This window comes from Apteryx mantelli, chromosome 3 (genome assembly GCF_036417845.1).
Source record: "Apteryx mantelli isolate bAptMan1 chromosome 3, bAptMan1.hap1, whole genome shotgun sequence".
Lineage (NCBI taxonomy): Eukaryota > Metazoa > Chordata > Aves > Apterygiformes > Apterygidae > Apteryx > Apteryx mantelli.
In genome coordinates this window covers 82,059,132-82,084,972 of record NC_089980.1, presented here as the reverse complement: position 1 = coordinate 82,084,972, position 25,841 = coordinate 82,059,132, and the positions used below count along the sequence as shown (strand labels likewise).

The 25,841-nt window shown below is 40.8% G+C and overlaps 1 protein-coding gene across 5 annotated transcripts in view; it reads right to left on the bottom strand.

The window, feature by feature from the left end:
• The window catches only part of TBC1D32 (TBC1 domain family member 32), a 97,815-nt gene that overhangs the window by 48,403 nt on the left and 23,571 nt on the right, over nucleotides 1-25,841 (bottom strand). For all 5 annotated transcript variants that reach the window (XM_013959076.2, XM_013959079.2, XM_013959080.1 and 2 more), the window contains 6 exons: nucleotides 24,980-25,062; nucleotides 24,159-24,297; nucleotides 23,325-23,412; nucleotides 21,783-21,901; nucleotides 20,921-21,037; nucleotides 15,634-15,722 (listed from right to left, as the gene is read on the bottom strand). In XM_013959076.2, coding sequence (XP_013814530.1) covers nucleotides 15,634-15,722; nucleotides 20,921-21,037; nucleotides 21,783-21,901; nucleotides 23,325-23,412; nucleotides 24,159-24,297; nucleotides 24,980-25,062 — 635 coding nt within the window. The remainder of the gene's footprint in view (nucleotides 1-15,633; nucleotides 15,723-20,920; nucleotides 21,038-21,782; nucleotides 21,902-23,324; nucleotides 23,413-24,158; nucleotides 24,298-24,979; nucleotides 25,063-25,841) is intronic.

The following is a 25,841-nucleotide window of genomic DNA, read 5'->3' as shown; positions in this document are numbered from 1 at the left end:
CAGAGTTAGGTAGGAAGGGACAGTGGTAGGATAAATGACAAAATGTACCAGTTCCTAATGTAAGCAGTCTCTGCTGGAGCATTCTACTAAAATTTTCATCTACACTGAAAAATGCAATTAAAAATGCAGTCCTTGAAGTACAGGTATTTGATAAAAGGTAATATTCCCTTACTCCACCTTTCAAAGTAATAAATGTATCTACTAAAAATTAAAATTAAAAAATCACATTTTATAGTCTGCATATTTCTAAGCATGCTTGAATATGGCTGCCATTTTTTTTTTCCATGTTTGAGACATAGAATTGGAGCAGACCACTTAGCCCAATATTCTACCTATAAGGAGTGCAGGATTATGAAAAGGCTATAAAACCTGGCCAAATATGTACAATAAAATTAAAGCATATCTTCCAAGTTTCAGCAATGTTTTGTTTGAGAATTCTACCTTCTACTTTAAAAACAAAACAAAGTCTAAAATATATTAAAAAAACCTCCCTCCTTTCCGCAAAATTCAAAACCAAATTAACTGATTTTCTTCAAACGTTCAAATATTATTTGCACTGAACTACGATCAGATACAAAAAGCTCATAGGTGAAAAGAGAAATTTGCTTCTGAAATATAAATGTATGGAGGGGATAAAAGTTCAGAGCAGAGAAGAACTGTTACAGCAGTATATTTCTGTATTTTCTTGCTATTTCACTGGAAGAGCTGCCATAGGAAGTGCCTATACACAAATGCATGCAGCAAGGGGAACAAACAGGATTTAGAAATCTGCATGCACCACAGTCTGGTAAAAGAAATGTGGTGGGATAATTCACACAACTGAGTGCTGCCATGGATGGATACAGGTTCTTTAGGAAGGACAGGCTGGGACGGTGAGGAGGGAGAGTTGCCCTATATGTGAAAGGGCAGGAGTGCCTGGAGCGCTGCCTGGGGATGGGTGAGGGGACAGCTGAGAGATTATGGGTCAGGACTAGACCAACATCAACAACACTGGGGTGGGCATCTGCTACAAACTGCCCGATCAGGAAGAAGTAGTAGGTTAGGCCTTCTTCAGAAAACTGGAAGAAACCTCACATTCACAGGCCCTGATCCTCACAGGAGACTTGAGCAGCCTGTGATCTGCTCTGGTATCTGCCAGAGGGACAACACAGCAGGGCACAAATCTAGAAGGTTTCTCTCATGCACTGATGACAACCTCCTAATACAGGTGATCGAGTTGCTGACAAGGGGTGGTGCTCTGCTGGACCTCATACTTACAAACAAGGAAGGACTAGTCAGGGATATGAAAGTCAGGGGCAGCGTTAGCTGAAGCAACCACGAGACGGTGGAGAGGTCGAGGATCCTGTGAGGAGGGACCAAGACAAAAAGCAGGATCACAACCCTGGACTTCAGGAGAGCAGACTTTGGCCTCTGCAGAGGTCTGCTAGAAGAAACCAATGGGATAGACCTCTGGAGAGAAGAGGGGTCCAAAACCAGTTGATTTGCAAGGATCACCTCCTCCAAGCTCAAGAATGATCCATCTCAACAAGCAGGAAATCAAGCAAAGGTGGCAGGAGGCTGGCATGGATGAACAAGGAGCTTCTGACTAAACTTAAACATAAAAAAGCAAGTGTACAAGAAGCAGAAGCAGGGACAGGTGACTCAGGAGGAATGCAGAGACACTGTCCAAGCACGCAAGCATGGAGTTGGGAAAGCCAAAGGCCATCTGGAATGCATCTGGGCAGAGACATGAAGGGCTTCAGACACAGACAGAATTGTTGAGGTTGGAAGGAACCTCTGGAGATCATCTAGTCCAACCCCCCTGCTCAAGCAGGGTCACCTACAGCACATTTCATAGGATCACGTCCAGGCGGGTTTTGAGCATCTCCAAGGAAGGAGACTCTGCAACCTCTCTGGGCAACCTCTTCCAGTGCTCTGTCAACCCCACAGTAAAGACGTTTTTCCTCATGTTCAGATGGAGCTTCCTGTGTTTCAGTTTGTGCCCGCTGCCTCTCGTCCTATCACTGGGCACCACTGAAAAGAGTCTGGCCCCATCCTCTTGACACTCTCACATATTTAAAGGCACTGATAAGATCCTCCCCGCTCAGTCTTCTCTTCTCCAGGCTAAACAGGCCCAGCTCTCTTAGCCTTTCCTCATGACAGATGCTCCAGTCCCTTCATCATTTTCGCAGCCCTTCGCTGGACTTGCTCCAGTAGCTCTATGTCTCTCTTGTATTGGGGAGCCCAGAACTGGACACAGTACTCCAGATGGGGCCTCACCAGGGCTGAGTAGAGGGGGAGGATTACCTCCATCAACCTGCTGGCAATGCTCTTCATAATGCAACCCAGGAAACCACTGGCCTTCTTGGCCTCAAGGGCACATTGCTGGCTCATGGTCAACTTGTTGTCCACCAGCACTCCCACGTCCTTCTCCGCAGAGCTGCTTTCCATCAGGTCAGGCCACAGCCTGTACTGCTGCATGGGCTTATTCCTCCCTCGCTGAAGGACCCCGCACTTCCCTTTCATGAACTTCATGAGGGTCCTCTCCGCCCAGCTCTCCAGCCTGTACAGGTCCCTCTGAATGGCAGCACAGCCCTCTGGTGGATCAGCCACTCCTCCCAGTTTTGGATCATCGGCAAACTTGCTGAGGGTGCATTCTGTCCCTTCATCCAGGCCGCTGATGAAGAAGTTGAACAAGACTGGACCCAGTACTGACCCCTGGGGGACACTGCTAGCTACAGGCCTCCAACTAGACTCTGCGCCGCTGATCACAGCCCTCTGAGCTCTGCCATTCAGCCAGTTCTCAGTCCACCTCACTGTCTGCTCATGTAGCCTGTACTTCATCAGCTTGAGGATGTTATGCGAGACAGTGCCAAAAGCCTTGCTGAAGTCAAGGCAGACAACATCCACTGCTCTCCCCTCATCCACCCAGCTAGTCACCCCATCACAGAAGACTATCAGATTGGTTAAGCATGACTTCCCCTTGGTGAATCCATGCTGACTTACTCCTGAGCACCTTCTTGTCCTTCACGTGCATGGAGATGGCATCCAGGAGGAGCTGCTCCATCACCTTTCCAGGGATGGAGGTGAGGCATCAGCAGCCAAAGATAACTGGTGAAAATATGGGCCCACAGCTGAATGGGGAAGGGATACTAGTGACAACAGACACAGAAAGGTTAAAGTACTCAATGTCTTCACCTCAGTCTTTATTGGGTAAGACTTGCCTTCAGGAATCCCAAGTCCCTGAGACCAGCGGGAAAGTCTGGAGCAAGGAATGCTTACCCTTGCTGGAGAAGGATCAGGGTGGGAACATTTAAACAAACTGAACACACACAAGTCCATGGGACCAGAGGGGACAAGTCCATGGGACCAGAGGGGATACAGCCAGGAGTACTGGATGTTTCTGAATTCCATGTTTTCCTTTCCTATGTCACCTATATTTTTCTCTGAGGGTGCTTCCTGGATTCTCCCCCACTAACCATAATTTCACATCTACTACTTCACTGTAGAAATCTACACTTTGAAGAAAAGCATGCTAACTGGAACTCAGGCACCCATTTAAACTGACTACCCCTTGGTTTTGGTAGGTGGAATCAAATGATATGTGTAACTACAGAAGAATGGAAGATCTTTCAAGGGAAATAAAACTTTTAGTAATAATTCTAGCTGCTAAAAAATATCTTGTCCCCTCTATTTAAATTTTGTTCATCTGAAAATAATATAATGAAGCCACTTATGAATTTCTCTGATTTATTAAAAAGCACCCATTATGAAGATGGCTTATTACAGTATTTCTCAAATTTCTCATTTAAGCTCCTTTTATGAACACAAAATAATTGTGTTCCTTCTACTCTCCTTTCCTCAGTTACATGTTTTTCTTCCAAGCTCAAATCACACCTCTACCACCATCTTTTATTAGATTCAATTCTAGTTTTCCAGAGCTCCCACTACACCCCATAACCCATTCTTCCTTACTTTCATATCTTATGTCCTTTCCAAACTTAATTTCATAGTCTGTCCTCACTTCAGGGATGCCTGCAAATGCTCTGCTGGCTGTGAAAGATGCAAGATACCGTTCTTGAATACAGTAGTTGTAACTGCCCTAGCAAAAGAAGATAAGACAAAATTTCGTAAGTGGAACATGTCCATCCACCAATGGAAAAAAGAACCTGGCACCATTTCTTTGCAGTAGCAGGAGACCTTCTTGCTAAATGAACAGGGATACCAACAGAAAATTCCAAAACAAAATTTTCCTTAAATAATTCCAGTGTTATCATCATGGGGGACAACCTCAACATGTTTAACATCAGAATCTACATCACCAATTTGATTTCTTCTTTATGATACTCCGAAAAACTGCCTGAGCTCCAATGAGAATGCAGATGCAAAGAGTCAGTTGCAATTAGGATCAAGTGTGTCAGATCAGTAGACAAAGGACAATGGCTAGTAAAAAGAAGAAGCCCAAAGCTGCCCAGTCAGGTTTAGATCACAAGGGACACTTGGAAGCCTCACACGGTATCTTTGCTGATAAAACAAAGGTCATTAATAATAAGCAGAGAGAACAAGCCTCCCCAGTGATCTTCTCAAGCATCAAAGCTTTTAACTGACCCACAGAAGGAAAAGCTCATTCATACTGTTTTTTAAAAAAAAATGAGATCCTATGGATACAGAGTATTTATCTATACCTTGAGTTACTCCTCTGATATTGGGGTACTGGAAGATACCACCTTAGGGCAACCACACTTCTCCTAGCAAGAAAACTGAGGGACTGATATATTCCTTACGATGTTTTCCACACGAAAAGATTTTCAAAAGAGTACCTACAGCACTTTAGCTACTGGATGTATTTACAGATCACGTTACATGATTGTTAATGGTAAGAGATTCTCCACAGATAAACAAAAATGCTTTTCATGAGCATCACTTGCCAGCACAGGGGACTCAGAAGTGAAGCAGATTTTAAATTGCAGGAAGTGAAGCATTTTAATTTCCCTCAGTCTGAAGTAATTAATTAAAAAAACCCAAACAAACATCAATAAATAAGTGATGTAATCCCATCACAGGATCTGATATTTTATTTATTTTAAACTGTTCTAAATTAATAAACCTGACAAACTTCTATTAACATATAAACTAACCATAAACTAAACTAACTATATTACAACATAATGTGGAAACAGATGAACAATATCCTGTTGCAAATCCTCATCCCTACTAATAATGGAAGGTTCTGTCCTCTTTTATCCTTGGATTATTAAACAGGAGACAAAGATTTACAGGACAAATGTGCACTCCCCAGTGATCACTACTGCACAAGTCTTTTCCCTCGCACACGTCCAGCACACGCACTTAGAGGAACCAGGTTGGTTTCCAAAGAACTGTGTATCTTTTGCAAAACAGAAAACTGGCTATGTGTTCACTGGCTATGTCAGTATATTTAAAATAAAGATAGTTCAAAGACAAGAGGTTTAGCTTTGTTTCTGGCTCCACAAGGAAGATGGAGGAAAAAAACACAAAATTCATAAAAGAATGCCACGTTTTCTTAAGGGACAATTTAACTTGATTAAATAAAAGTTATATAGAAAAAACACTTTTATATGAAAAGTCTCACTTCAATTTACAATGAAGGAACTTTCAAAGAATTATATGAGAACACCTTTAAAAAGCATCTGCTGATCATAATGCTGGAGACATTTTGTTAAAGAGAAAAGGGGTAAATCTGAATAGCATGTTGACCTGAGGAAACAAATGTTAAGGATTCATATCTTCTACCTTTATAGACCAAGATAATTAATGCTCCTTTCATTGTGCTGCAATCATTAAAATCACACATTCTGTTAATTAACAACACAAATAAAGTAAGGACAATTAAGGGAACAAATTATTTCATATGCTGGTTACCTCATTATTAAAATGCAATTATATATAGGAGGGTGTGTTTACAATGAAGATGAAAATACAACGGAAAAGAATGCAAGTGTTTATTATCTGGATTTCTAAAACCCATGAAGTTCTCTTGCCTAACAATCACATGCCTGTAAGATTTAATACCTTCACCTGCATTCCACTGGAGCGCACTAGACGAAATTTTAACTAATACATACTGCTGAGGCAGATGTCAGTAGGCTGACTGATTTTTAGATGTCTGTACAGTGTAAGCCATTAAAATTTTCTTTCCTAAATCTTCACGTTACTAGTTTTGTAGCCCAACAGAATAGGCATAACACATTTTTATAATCTTCTGCACCCTTTCAGCAAGTAAGAAAATGAGTATTATTAGGAAAAAAAACATATTCATCATGATATAGTATAACAAAACACCCTGTAATAATGTCAAAATATTTATTATACAAACTTGAAAATAACTATCCAATATCCTTTTTTCTGCCTGTGGCAGGCTCTGTATCCCTACACTCCTGAGGCTGATATTGATGAACATGCGACTTGCATTGATGTTTCAATACAATTACAGAAAACTGTAAAAATTAACGTATTTGGAGAAGCATACAGACCACTAACATACTTTCTTCAAATTTACCTTTTACAGGCTTAAAATAGATCTATTTTTCATTGCAGTCTACAAAATAGGCTATCTTCAGAAAACTCTAATACTAAGCAAGCACACTGTGCCTTTAAAATTAAATAGCCTCAATTTGCATATCTGTAAAATAAGGATTTTATTCTCTAATCTGAGTTTTCCAGGTGTTTTCCTGTGGATAGCCAAACTCTTGACTAGAGCACTGTCATTGCCCCGTGGGGCCCACTAGCATGAGGCATTCAAGTGAACAAGTGTGGGGCTAATAAATATTCTTCCGAGTTTGAACGTACATACAAAAGATCTTTGGATCTGATAATATTTAGGAGGTTTATTCACTTATAGCTGTAATAAGCTACTGAAGACACTGGATCGTGCCATATGCACATAAGGCTTGCTTTGTTTCTTATGTTATCTTTTTTTTTTTTTTTTTTTTGCCTTTTTGAAGTATTCAGATACCTATTAACTGTAATCTTATGTTCCAGTTATCTGCAACAGGAAAACAAACTATTTTTCAATAAGGGTATGTATGTACTCTGTCAAACAAGAAGAAAATTTTTGCAAAGCTCCCCATAGACCAACTCTGATCCCCTCCCACTGCCCATAATCTATGCCTATTCCCAGTAACCATATTTCTCCTTCTGTTTTTATGCAAGCCAACACCCACTGGATATCTTCAGACTTACTTTGGACTGTACTCTGGAGTACTGATACTTTTTAAGTGCAGTAGGTTGGTTATGCAAGGTAAAAAATTGGAACTTTGCCACCTTTTCATCAAGCAAACAACACGGTATCACTCTAAAATGCACAGAAAACTCAAGTTTCTAAATAGAGAGAACATCACTACATAAATGCTTGAATAATGCTTTAGGCAGAGGCTTTGAAAATATGTTATGCATATATTTTCTTGACAGGCTGTAAAAGCTCACAACTCATGGATGTATTCACCATGCTGAAATATTAGATAAGTTGCCTTGATGCCATATAATTCATGAGTCTGAAAGAAAAAGTGTTATCAGTGTTTACTTAATTCCTTTGTTAATATAACCCACACCAACTCAAAGAGGAGCTCAGCCTTAAAAGGAAGGTGGTTAAGATCTCATGTCCCACTTTTCAGATAATTGCTCTTTCTCACATCCAATAGTTTGCAAGACATGACCATTGAGTACACCCATGCCAAAGAAATAAAGCCCGTCATTAAACTAAGAAAATTCTCTTTGTGTGTAGTATGTTAAAAAGTATTAGTTTGATTATTGCTGTAAACTTCCTTTTTCTAGGATTTGTGCTCTGTTAGCAGGAGCGCAGCGAACAGAGGCAGCGAACAGACGCAGCAGTTTGCGCAGCAGTGGTTGGGCTCTGACTAGAACTTCAGGATCTTGTGGAAGTTGTGGGCTTTCTGAGGACCCCCGAGGACCTAGAAGGTGATCGCTGTGAACAGGAAAGGGGAAGCTAGGCAAGGACAACTGCAGGAGGCCTTGACTTCTCCTGGGAAAAGCTCGTGGGAAAAGCTCCAGCTAGGAGTGGCTGCTGCTAACGAGCTCTCTGGGTTGCCCCTGACCAGAGGGGGTTGGGGCCTTTGATCCCAGTGGCCCTTGATTGGGCTGTCAAGCACCCTGTGAGTCAGTGCTAGGGAGAGGCCTATATAAGAGCCAGGCCTAGAGCGCAGCTCCCAGAGCGCAGCGAACAGAGGCAGCAGTTTGCGCAGCAGTGGTTGGGCTCTGACTAGAACTTGAGGATCTTGTGGAAGTTGTGGGCTTTCTGAGGACCCCCGAGGACCTAGAAGGTGATCGCTGTGAACAGGAAAGGGGAAGCTAGGCAAGGACAACTGCAGGAGGCCTTGACTTCTCCTGGGAAAAGCTCGTGGGAAAAGCTCCAGCTAGGAGTGGCTGCTGCTAACGAGCTCTCTGGGTTGCCCCTGACCAGAGGGGGTTGGGGCCTTTGATCCCAGTGGCCCTTGATTGGGCGGTCAAGCACCCTGTGAGTCAGTGCTAGGGAGAGGCCTATATAAGAGCCAGGCCTAGAGCGCAGCTCCCAGAGTGCAGCGAACAGACGCAGCAGTTTGCGCAGCAGTTTGCGCAGCAGTTTGCGCAGAAGGGACCTTCATTTCTGTTCCCTGTGGTGTACACTTCCTCAAGTATGGTCGTGACACGCCGCACAGCGCGTTCCCCAGTGAATGTTGGAGTTGCTGTGTCAGAGGCTTGGACACAGACTGACCCTCTGACAGTAGATGCGGCTCTACAGGTCTCAGGCTGCAGGGAGTGCTTGGGGCCTCTCCGGGAGGCCTGGGCTGGCAGCCAGCTCTCCTGCAGGAGGTGTGCTGCTGTTGACGAGTTGTGTCGTCAGGTAAGGGAGTTACGGGAGGAGGTCAGTAGGCTGCGCAGCATCCGAGAAGCAGAGCAAGAGATAGACAGGGTATTCTCGGAGACTGTACAGCTCCAGGAGTCCCAACCCCCTGCAGCAGTGGAGTTGCCAGAGGGCTCTGTGCCGTGTGAAACGGTACATCATAACATCACAGAAGAAGGCTGGAAACTGGTCACTGCTCGTGGGAGGAGAAAGGCTCTTACTCCTCCTGAAGACCTGAAGCTGAAGAACAGGTTTAGTGCCCTCCAGGATGAGGAGGAGATGGGCATGGCTGCCAGGGAAGTAACCGGGACAACAGACCCTGTGCCCTACCGGAACACCCGGAAAAAGCGGCGGGTGATTGTTGTGGGGGACTCCCTGCTACAGGGGACGGAGGCATCTATCTGCAGACCTGACCTCTTGTCTAGAGAGGTTTGTGGCCTGCCAGGGGCTCGTGTGAGAGATGTCATGCAAAGACTGCCAAGGCTTGTCCATTCTTCGGACTATTACCCACTGCTGCTCTTCCATGTGGGCGCCAATGACACCAAGGGCAAACTGGAGACCATCAAGCAGGATTTCAGAGCTCTGGGGATGGTGGTCAAGGGTCTGGGAGCCCAGGTCATCTTCTCCTCAATCCTGCCAGTGAGGGGGATGGATGAGAGGAGGAGGAGACGGACTTTCCAGGTTAACGACTGGCTGCGCCGCTGGTGTTGGCAACAGGGTTTTGGTTTCTACGACCATGGGACCCTGTTTGAAGATCGACAACTGCTGGGGAGAGATGGGATCCACCTCACGAGGCGGGGCACACAGGTCTTTGCCAACAGGTTGGCCAACCTGGTAAGGAGGGCTTTAAACTAGGAAAGATGGGGGAAGGGGAGAGTTATAGTGACAGGGTAGTTGGCAAAAGACTGCTCAAGTCAGGATGCCTCCAACAGGTGAATGCAGCCAGGGAAGTGCGCATGGGATGTGGCTATGGAGGACCCTCTTTTACCCCTCCTGGGAAACCTGCATGCTCGATCACCTCCCTGAAATGCCTGTACACCAATGCACGCAGCTTGGGGAACAAACAGGAAGAACTAGAGATATCTGTGCGGTCGCAGGGCCATGATCTCATTGCCATTACGGAGACATGGTGGGATAGCTCGCATGACTGGAGTGCTGTCATGGATGGCTACGTGCTTTTTAGGAAAGACAGGCCAGGAAAGCGAGGTGGTGGAGTTGCTCTTTATGTGAGAGAGCAACTGGAATGTATTGAGCTGTGCCTAGGGGTGGATGAAGAGCGAGTCGAGAGCTTATGGGTAAGGATCAAAGGGCAGGCTAATAGAGGTGACACTGTTGTGGGTGTTTACTACAGGCCACCTGATCAGGATGAGGAAGTTGATGAGGCCTTCTACAGACAGCTGGAAGTAGCCTCACAATCCCAGGCCCTGGTTCTCATGGGGGACTTCAACCACCCCGATATCTGCTGGAAAGACAACACAGCTAGGCACAAACAGTCCTGGAGATTCCTGCAGAGCATTGGTGACAACTTCTTGACACAGGTGGTGGAGGAGCCAACAAGGAGAGGTGTGCTGCTGGACCTCGTACTAACAAACAAAGAAGGACTGGTGGAAGATGTGAAGGTTGGGGGCTGCCTTGGCTGCAGTGACCATGAGATGGTGGAGTTCAGGATCCTGCGAGGAGGCAGCAGGGCACCAAGTAGGATCGCAACCCTGGACTTCAGGAGAGCAAACTTTGTGCTCTTCAGGGACCTACTTGGAGGAATCCCATGGGTGAGGGCCCTGGAAGGAAGGAGTGTTCAAGAGAGTTGGTTAATATTCAAACATCACTTCCTCCAGGCTCAAGAGCGGTGCATCCCTATGAGTAGGAAGTCAAGCAAAGGAGGTAGGAGACCTGCATGGATGAGCAAGGAGCTCCTGGCAAAACTCAACCAGAAGAAGGAAGTCTACAGAAAGTGGAAAGGGGGACAGGCCACTTGGGATGAATATAGGAATGTTGTCAGAGTATGCAGGGATGCGACGAGGAAGGCTAAGGCCCGTTTGGAATTAAATCTGGCGAGAGATGTCAAGGACAACAAGAAGGGCTTCTTCAAATACATCAGCAGCAAGAGGAAGACTAGGGAAAATGTGGGCCCTTTGCTGAATGGGGTGGGTGCCCTGGTGACGAAGGATGCGGAGAAGGCAGAATTACTGAATGCCTTCTTTGCTTCAGTCTTTACTGGTCAGGCCAGCCCTCAGGAACCCCAGACCCTGGAGGCAAGAGAGAAAGTCTGGAGAGAGGAAGACTTTCCCTTGCTGGAGGAGGAGTGGGTTAGAGATCATTTAAGCAAACTTGACACCCACAAATCCATGGGCCCTGATGGGATGCACCCACGAGTGCTGAGGGAGCTGGCGGACATTATTGCTAAGCCACTCTCCATCATCTTTGAAAGGTCATGGAGAACAGGAGAGGTGCCCGAGGACTGGAAGAAAGCCAATGTCACCCCAGTCTTTAAAAAGGGCAAGAAGGAGGACCCAGGGAACTACAGGCCAGTCAGCCTCACCTCCATCCCTGGAAAGGTGATGGAGCAGCTCATCCTGGAAGCCATCTCCACGCATGTGGAGGAAAAGAAGGTGATCAGGAGTAGTCAGCATGGCTTCACCAAGGGGAAATCATGCCTAACCAATCTGATAGCCTTCTATGATGGAATGACTGGCTGGGTAGATGAGGGGAGAGCAGTGGATGTTGTCTACCTAGACTTCAGCAAGGCTTTTGACACTGTCTCCCATAGCATCCTCATAGACAAGCTCAGGAAGTGTGGGTTAGATGAGTGGACAGTGAGGTGGATTGAGAACTGGCTGAATGGCAGAGCTCAGAGAGTTGTGCTCAGTGGCACAGAGTCTAGTTGGAGGCCTGTAGCTAGCAGTGTCCCCCAGGGGTCAGTCCTGGGTCCAGTCTTGTTCAACTTCTTCATCAATGACCTGGATGAAGGCACAGAGTGCACCCTCAGCAAGTTTGCTGACGATACAAAACTGGGAGGAGTGGCCGATACGCCAGAGGGCTGTGCTGCCATTCAAAGAGACTTGGACAGGCTGGAGAGGTGGGCAGAGAGGAACCTCATGAAATTCAACAAAGGGAAGTGCAGGGTCCTGCACCTGGGGAGGAATAACCCCATGCAGCAGTACAGGTTGGGGGTTGACCTGCTGGAAAGCAGCTCTGCTGAGAAGGACCTGGGAGTGCTGGTGGACACCAAGTTAAGTATGAGGCAGCAATGTGCCCTTGTGGCCAAGAAGGCCAATGGTATCCTGGGGTGCATCAGAAAGTGTTGCCAGCAGGTCGAGGGAGGTGATTCTCCCCCTCTACTCAGCCCTGGTGAGGCCACATCTGGAGTACTGCGTCCAGTTCTGGGCTCCCCAGTACAAGAGGGATGTGGCACTACTGGAGCAAGTCCAGCGAAGGGCTACACAGATGATTAGGGGACTGGAGCATCTCTCTTATGAGGAAAGGCTGAGAGAGCTTGGCCTGTTTAGCTTGGAGAAGAGAAGGCTGAGAGGAGATCTTATCAATGTGTACAAGTATCTGAAGGGAGGGTGTCGAGAGGATGGGGCCAGACTCTTTTCAGTGGTGACGAGCGACAGGACGCGAGGCAATGGGCACAAACTGAAACACAGACACTTCCATCTTAACATGAGGAAAAACTTTTTCACTGTGAGGGTGACAGAGCACTGGAACAGGTTGCCCCGAGAGGTGGTGGAGTCTCCTTCTCTGGAGATATTCAAAATGCGCCTGGATGCAATCCTGTGCAATGTGCTCTAGGTGACCCTGCTTGAGCAGGGGGGTTGGACTAGATGATCTCCAGAGGTCCCTTCCAACCTCAGTGATTCTGTGATTCTGTGATTCTGTGTACATTCATAATCTTCTAAAGTACAGCAACTACAGAGAATCTGGCATGAGTTCCTGTGTACCCGTACGTTCAGGCTGTACAAAAGAGTGGCTGAAACAGCCTTCGGCATTCTTTTATTGACCAACATTATCTGACTGAGAAACTTTCTAAAGAAGTCCAAATCTGCTTCGAACTGACAGTTTGAAAATCTTTCTATACACAAATTAGGAACTGTCTATATACTTTCACTTTTCTATTCTTATTCCCAACTTCTTGCATAGAGTTTCCATTTTGAATAAGAAACATCAACTGCAAAGTGGCTTCAAGTGAATAAACTTTGTTCTAGAAGAGTATCAGAATGGCTACAATTTAAGGAATACCAGATCAGAAAAATCTGCACTGTATGAACAAGAATTACGTAACTCACTTTTACGTGTCAAACTGTTCAACCCTCAACTAGAAAACAGACACCTAGAAGTACCCTCAGAAAAATCACAGTCTTGAACTGTGAAGACTCAAAGGGTTTCAAATACACAGTCTCCTTCTGGATCCAAACACAATGACCTAGCAAATATTCAGGAATGATAAGCCATTCACGTCTGTGAAACTACTGAAGAAAAATCTTTCACGAGGATACTTACTTCCAACTTAAGAATTACAAAAAATAGGTTCACACTAGGAAACAACTTGCCATGGAACTGAGTATTTTACTTTGATCAAAGGACCTAGTCTGCATAAATGCACTCTAAAGAGCATTCTTTATAGGCTGAGAGACACTGGCTATGCAAAACCATATCTAGCTTCCCATAGAACACCTCTTCGATTTCTACTGCATGCACACCACTGGCAGAGCAGGAAAGCTTGAACAGGAAAGTTGACAGCTGAGCCTTTGCAGGATTGTCCTGCAAAAAAATAAAGTTGGGAATTCGGAATTCATACTTATTCAAAATGAAAACAAACAACTACCAGAAAACAACATATCATCATTAAAAACATAGATATGTCTATGTTTTTTTGATTAAAAAGACTAGGGAAATGTCTATAAATTTTAAGTTTTAAACACAGTTATACACTTAACTAAAAGAATTTTAAAGTCACTTAAGCACAGTATACACATGGAGAAAAATGTAGCTGTAAACTGCAGAATTTGCTTAAAATTCAAATAAGCAGATCTGGAACTCCTTTGAGCTATAAAAGAAGTTACAAGACCTCAGAGTATAACCTGTAAGCTAAGACAGATCTGAAGCTCAGTAGCAGTGTTCTAAGTGAGCCACGCCTGATACCTGACCAAATAACAGTATATGGCTGTGTAGACCCTGTGAAGAGCTTAATAACTTAGCTGCATTTAGTTGTATTAATGGTGTCAAATCTAACAAAAACTTGGTCAGGGTTCAGTGGAAAATTTCATTTCTGTGATGAACTGTAAAGCTCATCTTATCTGCTTAAATATATGGCTTTTTTTAGGTGATTATGGATGGACTAGTTACGTTGCTCATATGAGCAGTTATAGGTAGTTCAGTTGCTTCACAAGATATAGGCCTGGCTAAAAATATTATAAGCATTCAACAACTTCAACACAGGATTCACGAACTTGTGTAACGCTCTGTCTTACATTATGGGAATTAACTGCTTCTACACTCAGGCCGAGTAATTCATTTCTGCCTACAACCTACAAGGGTTCCCAATACCACAGCAGAAGTCTCTTCTTTTACCTCTTTAAGGCAGCACCTTATAAAGGTAGAAAACATTCTAAAAGCAAACTGGTATTTTAAAATTCAGAACACCTCACTTTCCTTTATCCCTAATTAAATGAGTGGGAGTTCTGTCAAGTCTTCTATGAAGTCAGGATAATTCTGAATACCCAATAACATCTTTATTTTCTAATTCCATTTTAGGACTTTTCACTCCTATTCAGCTAGTGACTTCTTCCAAAACAGTATTTGTAACTCTGATATACAGGAGAAAATCATACATCTCCCAACTCCAAATTCTGTCACTGTTCCTCTCCTCCATGCTCATCTTTATCAGCAAGTTGTACTATAATTTATGGTTATTGATTCCATAGTATACAATTATTTTATTCTGATACTATAGTACAAATATGGCTAAAGAGAGCTGACTTTGCAGTATATAACCCACTGACCCTTAACCTGCCCAAGCAAGGTGATCAGAATTTTCTATACTATGAAGTGCAATCCAACAGAGATTTTATTTTAACTGTACTGTATATATTATACAAGCTACTAATAAAAATGTGAACTAATAAATTATGTATTCTTCAGCTTTGGAAAAACAACAAAATAGAGAAACTATGATTTCTATGTTAAAATATTATAACACACTTAAATGAGCATGACAGAGTGAGCACACTTGAAGTGTTCCTTCAGGTTCTAGAAATATTTGGGACCCAATGATACTGTCCTTCTCAAAATGAGTATTGGTGAAAATAGTGATAATTCCACTGATACATTAATAAATAAATAAATAAATAAAATTAACTGCAGGGAGACTAGACAAACCGAAGCCTGATAGAAGCATGATATAAAATACTTTGTTTATTTTAGTACTTTGGTATGATTTTTGTTTTATGCACTATGATGGATGTACCACATTTCCTTTTCAATCAACTAGACAAAAATAACAATAACCAATTTCTATTACTGCTTATCATATTACAATATATCCATTTACTGTAATAAGATTAGATTCATTGCTATTCTCATTTTGTAGGATGTATTTTTCATTCAATCTTCCTATGTTCAAGAAAAAGTGAATTTCAGCTTCATGCATAATAAAACCCAAACAACATTAGCTGATTGGAAGCAATGCATATAAGCATATTGTATCCTATTTAGTTATTGTGACCAAAGGACTAAAAAATAAATAAATAAATAAATAATAATTAAAAAAATCTTACCTCAGACCAAATATATGCGATTGTTCGTAACTGAATAAGGAGTGAATTTTAGCTTCCGAATTCAAAATTATAAGCCTGTCAATGATATCCTGCCAAAAGAAGATAAGTAAAAAAAACACTCATGTATGTCTTCAGATTTTGTATACATAATAGTTTCATAGGGATGTTTACTACAGAATGATACCTATGATTAAAAACAAACAACCAAACCCTTTAAATTATTTTTGTAACAAGAGGTGCTTTCCACCATAAAAGTCAAAGGCAAAAAGAAACAGTACAGAAGGCTGGAAAACAAAAGAACTTACTAAGTAGGAAAAAAAAAAAAAATCACTAAACTTACAAAAAGATCCTAGCATGTCAAGTATTCTACTTCATGTTTAATATTAACCCATGATAAAACCGTTTATTATATAGCTGAAATGTGTATTTGTCCAACAATTTTGATGAAATTAACACAGAAGTATGATTGATAAGCCATACCAGACCGAAAGAGCAATACCTTTAGTACAATACCCTCCCTAACTCTAGATCGTACTAAAGGCTTTGAAGCATGGCTATCAATGCTGGGTGTAGCAAGGTTTGGCTTGGATGTTGAGTCTTATCTCTTTCATCATACAGAGTCTAACATAATAGACAATGACCTAAGGCTGCTTCCTGTTTCTTCCATAAATCCCCTCTGGTTTACTGCATATCCAAACTGCTTCTAAAGCAATAACTTGATTAAAAAAAGAGTAATAATTGCACAAAAACATCCACTGATGTTATCTTCTTAGAAACCGATTGCTACACAATCAGTGTAGTCAGAAGAAGCAAACTGCAAAGTCTTTATGGGCTTTTAAAAATCTGGATCAAATTCAAACTTTTATTTTATTTCTGTTTAGTAAGAATGGCCAGAGACAGCAGAGGGAATTATTATTCAACTGTTTAGATCAATGAGTCATTTCAATATCATATTAGAAAAAACTTAGGATCCATACTATCATGAAATCAACTAAAATTTATATTTCAGTAAATACAATAAAATGCACAGTAGTAGAAAAAAAATTAAAGTTTGCCAAAGCAAACTGTCACCTTAAAATGTATTCTTACTTAAAATAAAGTGAAAACATATTTTACCTATTAGATTTTTTGGGGAGGTTGGGGGAAAGGGCTGCAAAGAATATGCTTTTTCCATATAGTGGAAAAAATTCACATTCAAATTCACAAGAAAACAATTCAACTTTGACCTCAAGGCTGTTGACACATTATCAAAAAATCAGTAGCTAGCAATAAAATCAGTAATGCATATGATTGATTCATTTAAGGTTTTAGGGCTTTTTATATATTTGCAAGTACAGAGAGTCAAATGCCAAGGTGTATTTCTTCGGCAACAACTTCCTTCTCTCATCTATGTATCCAAGCTTGGAGCCTGTAAAACAGCAGAAAGGGGAGGCACAGGCATAGGACTACTGGGAAAACAGTTCAAGCTTTGATTTGGGATATCAGGAAGGAAGATAGTCAAGAAGGTACAACAGAGGGTCTGATCAGAAAAATGTGCAGATAAATCTTAAAAAAAAAAAAAAAAGTAAATTTAAATATTATGGTAGAATGTTATTTAATTTAAATACCTAAAAGTATCTAAATATAAGTTATATTCTCCATAATCACTGGAGAAGAATTTCACCTAGCTTAAACGTGCCTTTCAAAGAGACAGATTTGGAGGGTACATTTCAAGCTAGATTCACTTGCAACTCTGTACCTGTGGAACCTCTCAAAAGTAGAGTGGAAGCAGGAAGAAGGACCTCGATTCACCTGCTCCATTCTATAAAATATTTTTATTCAACAAATTTAGGGTAAAAAACTGGCACGGATTAAGAAAAGGCCATATCAACTTTCCTAAGACAACAAAATCAAAACCTGATTAATCAACTGTTAAAAGTAGCAAAAGCCCAACTGATAATCTGTTCAGGCAATGATGCAAATAGTTAGCCACCAATACTAAGGGCAGAAATAATGTTTAAATCCTGCGTGTTTAAGAAACAAAGAGCATACCAAGATGACTGAAGTTCTGTACATTATCAAATATAGTTCAGCATAAATAGTACAAGTCAAATTCTGTGGTGACGTGACATGATACAAAAATATAGAAGGACGAAGCATACAAATCAATTAGATTTTCACAGAATGGCTGAGGTTGCAGGGCATCTCTGGAGATCATCTAGTCCAACCCCCCTGCTCAAGCAGGGTCACCTACAGCACGTTTCACAGGATCACGTCCAGGCGGGTTTTGAGCATCTCCAAGGAAGGAGACTCTGCAACCTCTCTGGGCAACCTCTTCCAGTGCTCTGTCACCCTCACAGTAAAGACGTTTTTCCTCATGTTCAGATGGAGCTTCCTGTGTTTCAGTTTGTGCCCGCTGCCTCGCGTCCTGTCACTGGGCACCACTGAACTGGACACAGTACTCCAGATGGGGCCTCACCAGGGCTGAGTAGAGGGGGAGGATTACCTCCATCAACCTGCTGGCAATGCTCTTCATAATGCAACCCAGGAAACCACTGGCCTTCTTGGCCACAAGGGCACATTGCTGGCTCATGGTCAACTTGTTGTCCACCAGCACTCCCACGTCCTTCTCCGCAGAGCTGCTTTCCATCAGGTCAGGCCACAGCCTGTACTGCTGCATGGGCTTATTCCTCCCTCGCTGAAGGACCCCGCACTTCCCTTTCATGAACTTCATGAGGGTCCTCTCCGCCCAGCTCTCCAGCCTGTACAGGTCCCTCTGAATGGCAGCACAGCCCTCTGGTGGATCAGCCACTCCTCCCAGTTTTGGATCATCGGCAAACTTGCTGAGGGTGCATTCTGTCCCTTCATCCAGGCCGCTGATGAAGAAGTTGAACAAGACTGGACCCAGTACTGACCCCTGGGGGACACTGCTAGCTACAGGCCTCCAACTAGACTCTGCGCCGCTGATCACAGCCCTCTGAGCTCTGCCATTCAGCCAGTTCTCAGTCCACCTCACTGTCTGCTCATGTAGCCTGTACTTCATCAGCTTGAGGATGTTATGCGAGACAGTGCCAAAAGCCTTGCTGAAGTCAAGGCAGACAACATCCACTGCTCTCCCCTCATCCACCCAGCTAGTCACCCCATCACAGAAGACTATCAGATTGGTTAAGCATGACTTCCCCTTGGTGAATCCATGCTGACTTACTCCTGAGCACCTTCTTGTCCTTCACGTGCATGGAGATGGCATCCAGGAGGAGCTGCTCCATCACCTTTCCAGGGATGGAGGTGAGGCTGACTGGCCTGTAGTTCCCTGGAGTCGCCTTCTTGCCCTCTTTGAAGACTGGAGTGACATTAGCTTTCTTCCAGTCCTCAGGCACCTCTCCTGATCTCCATGTCCTTTCAAAGATGAGCGAGAGTGGCCTAGCAGTGATGTCCGCCAGCTCCCTCAGCACTCGTGGGTGCATTCCATCAGGGCCCATGGACTTGTGGATGTCAAGTTTGCCTAAATGATCTCTAATCTGATCCTCCTCCACCAAGGGAAAGTCTTCCTTTCTCCAGACTTTCTCCCTGCTCTCCAGGGACTGGGATTCCTGAGGGCTGGTCTTATCAGTAAAGACTGAAGCAAAGAAGGCATTCAGTATCTCTGCCATCTCTGTATCCTTCGTCACAAGAGCCCCTGCCCCATTCAGTAGTGGGCCCACATTCTCCCTAGTCTTCCTTTTGTTACTGAGGTATTTAAAGGAGCCCTTCTTGCCATCCTTGACATCCCTTGCCAGATTAAACTTCAAATGTGCCTTGGTCTTCCTAGTCCCATCTCTGCATATTTGGATGACGCCTGAGGGAAGATTTTATTCTTCCAAATCTTATAATGGCACTGAAATTGCTTTTACTTTATAACCATAGCTCTATCTGTTTAAATACTTTAATTATTTGAAGTCAGTGACCAGAAACATGGTTGCAATAAACCTCTATGTCCGCCTAACCCCCAAAGTTTTCTGAGTACTTAGACTGTTAGATTTAAATTAAGGTTCAATGAACATCCCCATAAACAACCTGTTTCCTTCCTTTCACTTCATCCTGGGTGTCTATCTTAGACTTATGCAATTGCCTTTTGGACAGTAGTTAAGTGAAACAAATCCCATCCAAAACACCAATATCTACAACTGTTCAGGTAACTTTCAACAATAATACCAGTATTGCTATTTTGGGAAACCTAAAGAATTCCAAACTTTTGAAGTTCCTCAAACATCTAAGTGACATAGGCCTTCAAAAGCCACAAAATTATTACTTAAGATCTACCCCAACCTGATAGCTCTCAAATATATACCACCTTCAGCATACATCTCCCCTGCTTCCAGTGCCTCAGAAAACTTTATTACTGAACAAAACTATCCATTAGTGGACACACCAAGTAGATTGGATGAATTAAACCTATCACCGCATTTCCTCCTGAAATCACCTAAACAGTGTTACAGAACAATAACAACAAAAACCCTTCCAAACATAACAAACACTACTGCAATACATGCTGTCTAAACAACTTAAAGTACTAGCAATCCAGAGTTTACACTGAACACTTTCATGCAACATCAATTCGAAGTGCTGACTCATTAGCAAAGATCTACTTTTAACTGCTACTCAATTGCTTGTGATTTGTAGATAAGAAAAGAAATGGATTGTGGTTGGACAAAAGATAATACTAGCTACTAAATAATACAGGATATTTCGACATACAAGATATGCAGACATACAGGATATGTAAATAATACAGGATAATACTAAACTACTAAAATAGTAATACTATTTTATTTAAGACTGAAATATGCCTTAATCAATAATTTTCCTATTAGTGATTTTATGTTTGTGTGAATGGTCTGAGGTATTAAGAAAGACTGACTTTCTAACATTTTGTTTGAATCCACAGATAGTGTGATAAAACAATATTAGTGATAAAACAATATTATATAAAATATATGTATAGGCATGCAATTGCATGCACATACACAGATATTCGTAAGTCACTTTTTCCTGGAAAAACACATTTCTAATACAAGCTAGGAAAGATCTTTAAATTGGACAACAAATTTTATACTATCTTTAGGACTTCAAAATGAAAATTTAGATTAACATGAAGTGATATGTGCATATACTGCCCTCATGCTGTATATAATACAAAATGCAGAAAACTTCAACATCTTTCAGTAATAATAAGAAATAATTTATTTTATTATCAGAGTAATTATCTTCTCAGGAAAAAATATCTTTACAGAATTATTTATTTTTCTTTCAAAAGAAAAAGTATACTTACAATTATATCTGTAGGAATTTCACGGAGTGAATACACTGGTTTATTTGGCATATCTTGTTTACTCAGGAGTTCAAAAACTGCAGGATAGGTGAGCAAGTTTATCAGAGACAGAAAAGACTAGTGAAGGAAAAAAGGAAAAAAAGAATGGATGGAGGAAAGAGGTTATTAATCAAGTAAGTATAACCAAACATATTTAAAAAAATACTTGGCATTTAATTCAAGTTTGTTATCTTCTATGTAGGCTGAACTTGACATGCATAGAGCTGCCCAAAATAATGCTGCAAACCCAGCAGGTATATCTACAATCTAAAAGGGCAGCAATATCTGTGAAATATGTATAAACTGTCAAATTACACAAGCAGATGGCTTAGTAAAAGCTGAGGTTTTTTTCCACTGGTGTAAATGAAATATAATTCTGGAAATGACTTCAGAATTCTTTTGAAAGCCGTAATACTTTCTTTATTGCGTAGTTGTAAAATTCAGAGGCACAGAGCATATTCTAAAACACAGGGATAACTGATCTTTCTACAATATTCAGAGACTTAAACTAGTGGACAATATTTTAAGACTTTCACTTCTGTCGTGATTGCTATTTATTATTTTATACTGACTTTAATGGATCTTTGGCATTGTGACCCTCCGTGCAAAACAAGAACTCTTACACTAGCCAAATAATGACTTATTGAATTTCACCAATTTTGCCCCACATGCCTAGAAGCAAGTATAGCTGTGATTAAAAAAAAAAAAATTAGAAAGATATGTAAACATCCTAGATAAAATATAATGCTGTTTTCTATGCCTGTTTTCTATTTCTAGAAAAATATCACTAAATTATTCTCTCCTCCCTCAAGTAACTTCTCACCTTTTGACAGCTTTGGTCAATAGGATCGACAGGAGTAGATCTGGGTTGAGTTATCCTAACATCGTCTTTTCCACATTCCAGAAGAGCCCATAGTTCAGTTACAAGTGCTTTTATAAAGCCTAAAACAAATTTTTGTTCTAATCACAAGAATGGCAAGAATACCAGAAAAAAAGTCATATTATTTCCCCTATGCACAATCCTTCAGTCAACCTACCTTTCTATAGTGTTCTTCTTATATTCAGCCTAAAATCTACAGCAGCAGTTTGCAAAGAATACTTTATAAGAGTAGGATGATATTTATATATATTGCATCTTTCAATGTAAATAAGCTGCTAGCCTTCCTTAACAAGTTAGCTCCTACAGATCAGTGCTTCTGTAGTGCTGGCCCCATGGCTTTAAAAACACAAAATTTACTTTATTTCACCAGTAAATAAAAACATCCCAAATGATAAGTTTCAAAAGCACTGAAAATCTTTTTTTAAGAAAAATACTGTTAACTGAATCTAAAATGTTAAATACTAAACAAAAAAAGAAGGAGAAAGAGAGCCATCTAACTCAGAAATCTCCAGATGTAAACGGCTATTAGTAACGACTTTACAGACACTATACAACCTCCTCTCAGGGTTGAAAAAAATCAATGTTGAACTTGACATTGATTATTTCTGGTCTACCATTTGTCTTTGATGCCAAAGGCCACAACAAGTGACTTGGCTGAGAATCTTAAACAGGACAGATGGAGTTACTCAAGTACATGTACTCCTTAATTTCAGAAAGATCCCAGAAGCATAAATAACAAACAATTAACGACCAGTTTCCTTGACTGGCAGAATTTGCCTGCCTTTATGACAGTCTTTCAGTCAAGCATTTTAATTACACACCAACCACTTCTAAATTTTGAGAGAGAACATTTGCACCTTCTGTACCTCATGGACTTCCTTAACAACTTAAGATGCTGCTTTACTTTATTGGTAAGATTCTTGTTAACATACTGACTATGTAGGCTCCTGTATGGTATGACAAAGGTTGAGTTGAGTTATCTGAGAATGAATTTGAAGGGACTTTTTGCCATGGGCTGGCATTTAAGAATTCAGAAAAATCTCAACTCCATCTCACTATTGTATATAAGAACCAATGACATTCAGGTCTGTGCATTCTCTCACTCTTTGAGCAGTCAGTAGCCATGGAAAACTGCATACCAGTTACAGAAATCAACACTTATTAATTCTCATCTGTGGATCAATGATCACTTGCAACTTGTTAGCAGCTTATTCTTAACAGTCATAAATGCATTTATGCACATACAGAAAATTTCTGGAAACCCAACCATGTATACTGTAAGAAACAAAATAACTGCATCAAGATAAGTGAATGACTTAAGAATTTGAAAGAATAAATTCCTAACAAGAAGAAATCAAGACATTTGCTAATACTACACAATTATTCCAGTCAGTTCATCTTTTTTAACATCGTTCTCACAATCTTTTTCTAATGTTGGAGACCACAGCAAGTAACTATTCATAATAAAATTGCTCTTCTAATTACCTGAACTCTGTAGAGCTACTGCACCTGTTGGTGTTGTTGCCATTTGTGTAACAATCACTCCATTACCAAACTCTTCACATTCACTTATCTGTTAGCAACAAACATAAAGAGCAAATTGTTAGTGATATCAGAGTGCATGGAACTCTTAAATGATCTCTTAAATATTGATCTTTCCTATACTTGTTTACAGAATTTAATCCACTGTATCATTAGATTTGGAGAGTTCATAAAAATTATCCTCTACAGATTTGCCATGGTCAGATTACAACCCAAATATCTTTATCAAGTAAAGTATTTTATCAAAGTAGAAATGACAAATACTATGTTATCTGGGACATGCAGCATCAGCAAAGAATAAAAACTTTAATATTATAATGTTCATTGCACCATTCAGTAGAACTTCCATATCATTATCTGTTTTTCCACCTTAAAACATATATTTTTGGTGTTTTACATGTTAACACTTTAAATACTGCATATCATACCTAGATTTTATCACCACCTACCAGCCTGGCTTACAAAAACTTGAACTTAGAAGAAGAGGAAAAAAAAAACAAAAAAAACAAAGAAAACACTTTTGCTTTTCATTTCAAACTTAACAGTAAAAAGTCATCATAGCTGAATATATGTCTGGCATTCTGAAGATGAGCGACATGCAACAAAATTAAATCTATGTGGCAAGCATCAAGGTTGATAAGCTACCTATTAGATTTTTTTTGCAAAAATTAAATAAAAATGTTTTATGGTTTTATTTGCTTCTTATTTTCTTCTTTCTCTTATTTTATTAGAGTAATGAAAAAAACCCAACTACTGTACATACTCTGTAATGTTTACCTGTTTTCTTTTTGATATACTGCTGAACATAAAAGTCACACAGTCATTCATGGCTCCTGTACTATGAAGCAGAAATAGTCCTTTTGGTGTGGCAGAAAAATTTAGTAAGGCATCTAACAAAGTCTCTTCCGATAACGAACTGTAAGAGTAGCAAAACCGTCATTAAAAGATTTGAAAAAAGCATAGAAAGAAAATAAAAACACTACAATTTGTAGCTTTGAAAAACAAAAATGCCTTGTTCACTGGACTATGGCTGTGTTATGTTAGTAAAAGAAGTATTTGGGAAAATTACAATATATATTAGACTATTTTGTACATACATCCAAACCTGAGCTGGCAAAACTAAGGTTCAATGATGAGAGAGAAGCACATAATATATAGATAATTCCTTCAGGAACCAAAAGACTTGTACCACCCTTAAATGTACTGATGACTTACTATCTGAGTCTGGACAAATCTTCTAAGGCATTAATGTGGAAGTTACAAATTGGCAAAGTAGGCACAGAATTTCTCACCAATGAAAAAACATTGTGAGCAACTAATAAAAACTCACAAATTATTAGAACTATTTTTACACGTGTTTGAGGAGAAAAAGGGTTCTGCTAGAAACTGGTCCAGAATTTCTGAAAACAAGGTGCTGAACGAACAATTTTGTAACTCTACAGAGACCTATGCTAGGATGACGTTGCTCTGTCTACCTACCAGTATGTTTCTGGCAAAAGGCTAAGAAAACACAGTGTTATAAGAGACCTCAAACGTCAGTAAAGTAGCAGTGCATGCTCATACTTGTGCATGTGCCTAAATTAAGCATCAACACTTACACGTTTTTTGACTCTTGACTTATTGACGAGGGGGAGTTTGCACCAGTTACAGGAGTAGGAATTCTTTCTGAAAGCAAACTCGTCTGTGAAAAACAAAAAAACAACCAAACTTACAGTTCATTTACATCATTTTTAAACACTAGATCTCCCTAGTTCTTGTTAAAGGGGGAAAAAAAAAAAAAAGCAAAAAGGGGAGTGACCACGTTCTAATCTAGCCTTTCGTAGAGAATATACCATTGCATTCCATTCTTTATCCACAAAAGCTTATTTTGCACTTTTTCCTCAGGTATAAACCATTTCTCAGTAGCAAATTTACTACATACTTCTGTCAAAAAAACATATATCCACACACACACACATCTCCACACACATTTATATTTATATTTGATGGGGACAGTAATTTAAATGATATCAGAAAATAATTGTGGGGAAGAATTTACGGGAAGAATAATTGTTCCATTCTGCTCCCCTTGTATTCAAATCTCTCTCTCTCTCTTTCTTTACTCGTTTAGTCAATTTTTTTTCTAGCTTGGTCTGATCCTTTGCCTCTAAGCAAATATTTTACAGTCACTGGAGGAAATAAAAAAGATGATTCCACTTTTTAGTCAAACCATTATTTTGTTTTTCCATTAAAACTTTTAATACCTATACTTTAAATACACATTAAGTTAAGCTGGAACTCAAAGCTGAAGTTTTGTATACTATCCTTATCTAATGCTAATGATTCAAATGTTTGTTTGAATTTTATTTCACTGTGAACTTATTGAAAACTGCTATTGCTGCATCCAGAGACATTTTTCCATGTCAACTATATGGTTATAATTACAGGTAAGAACTTTCATGCTGTATATGGCTATCGGAA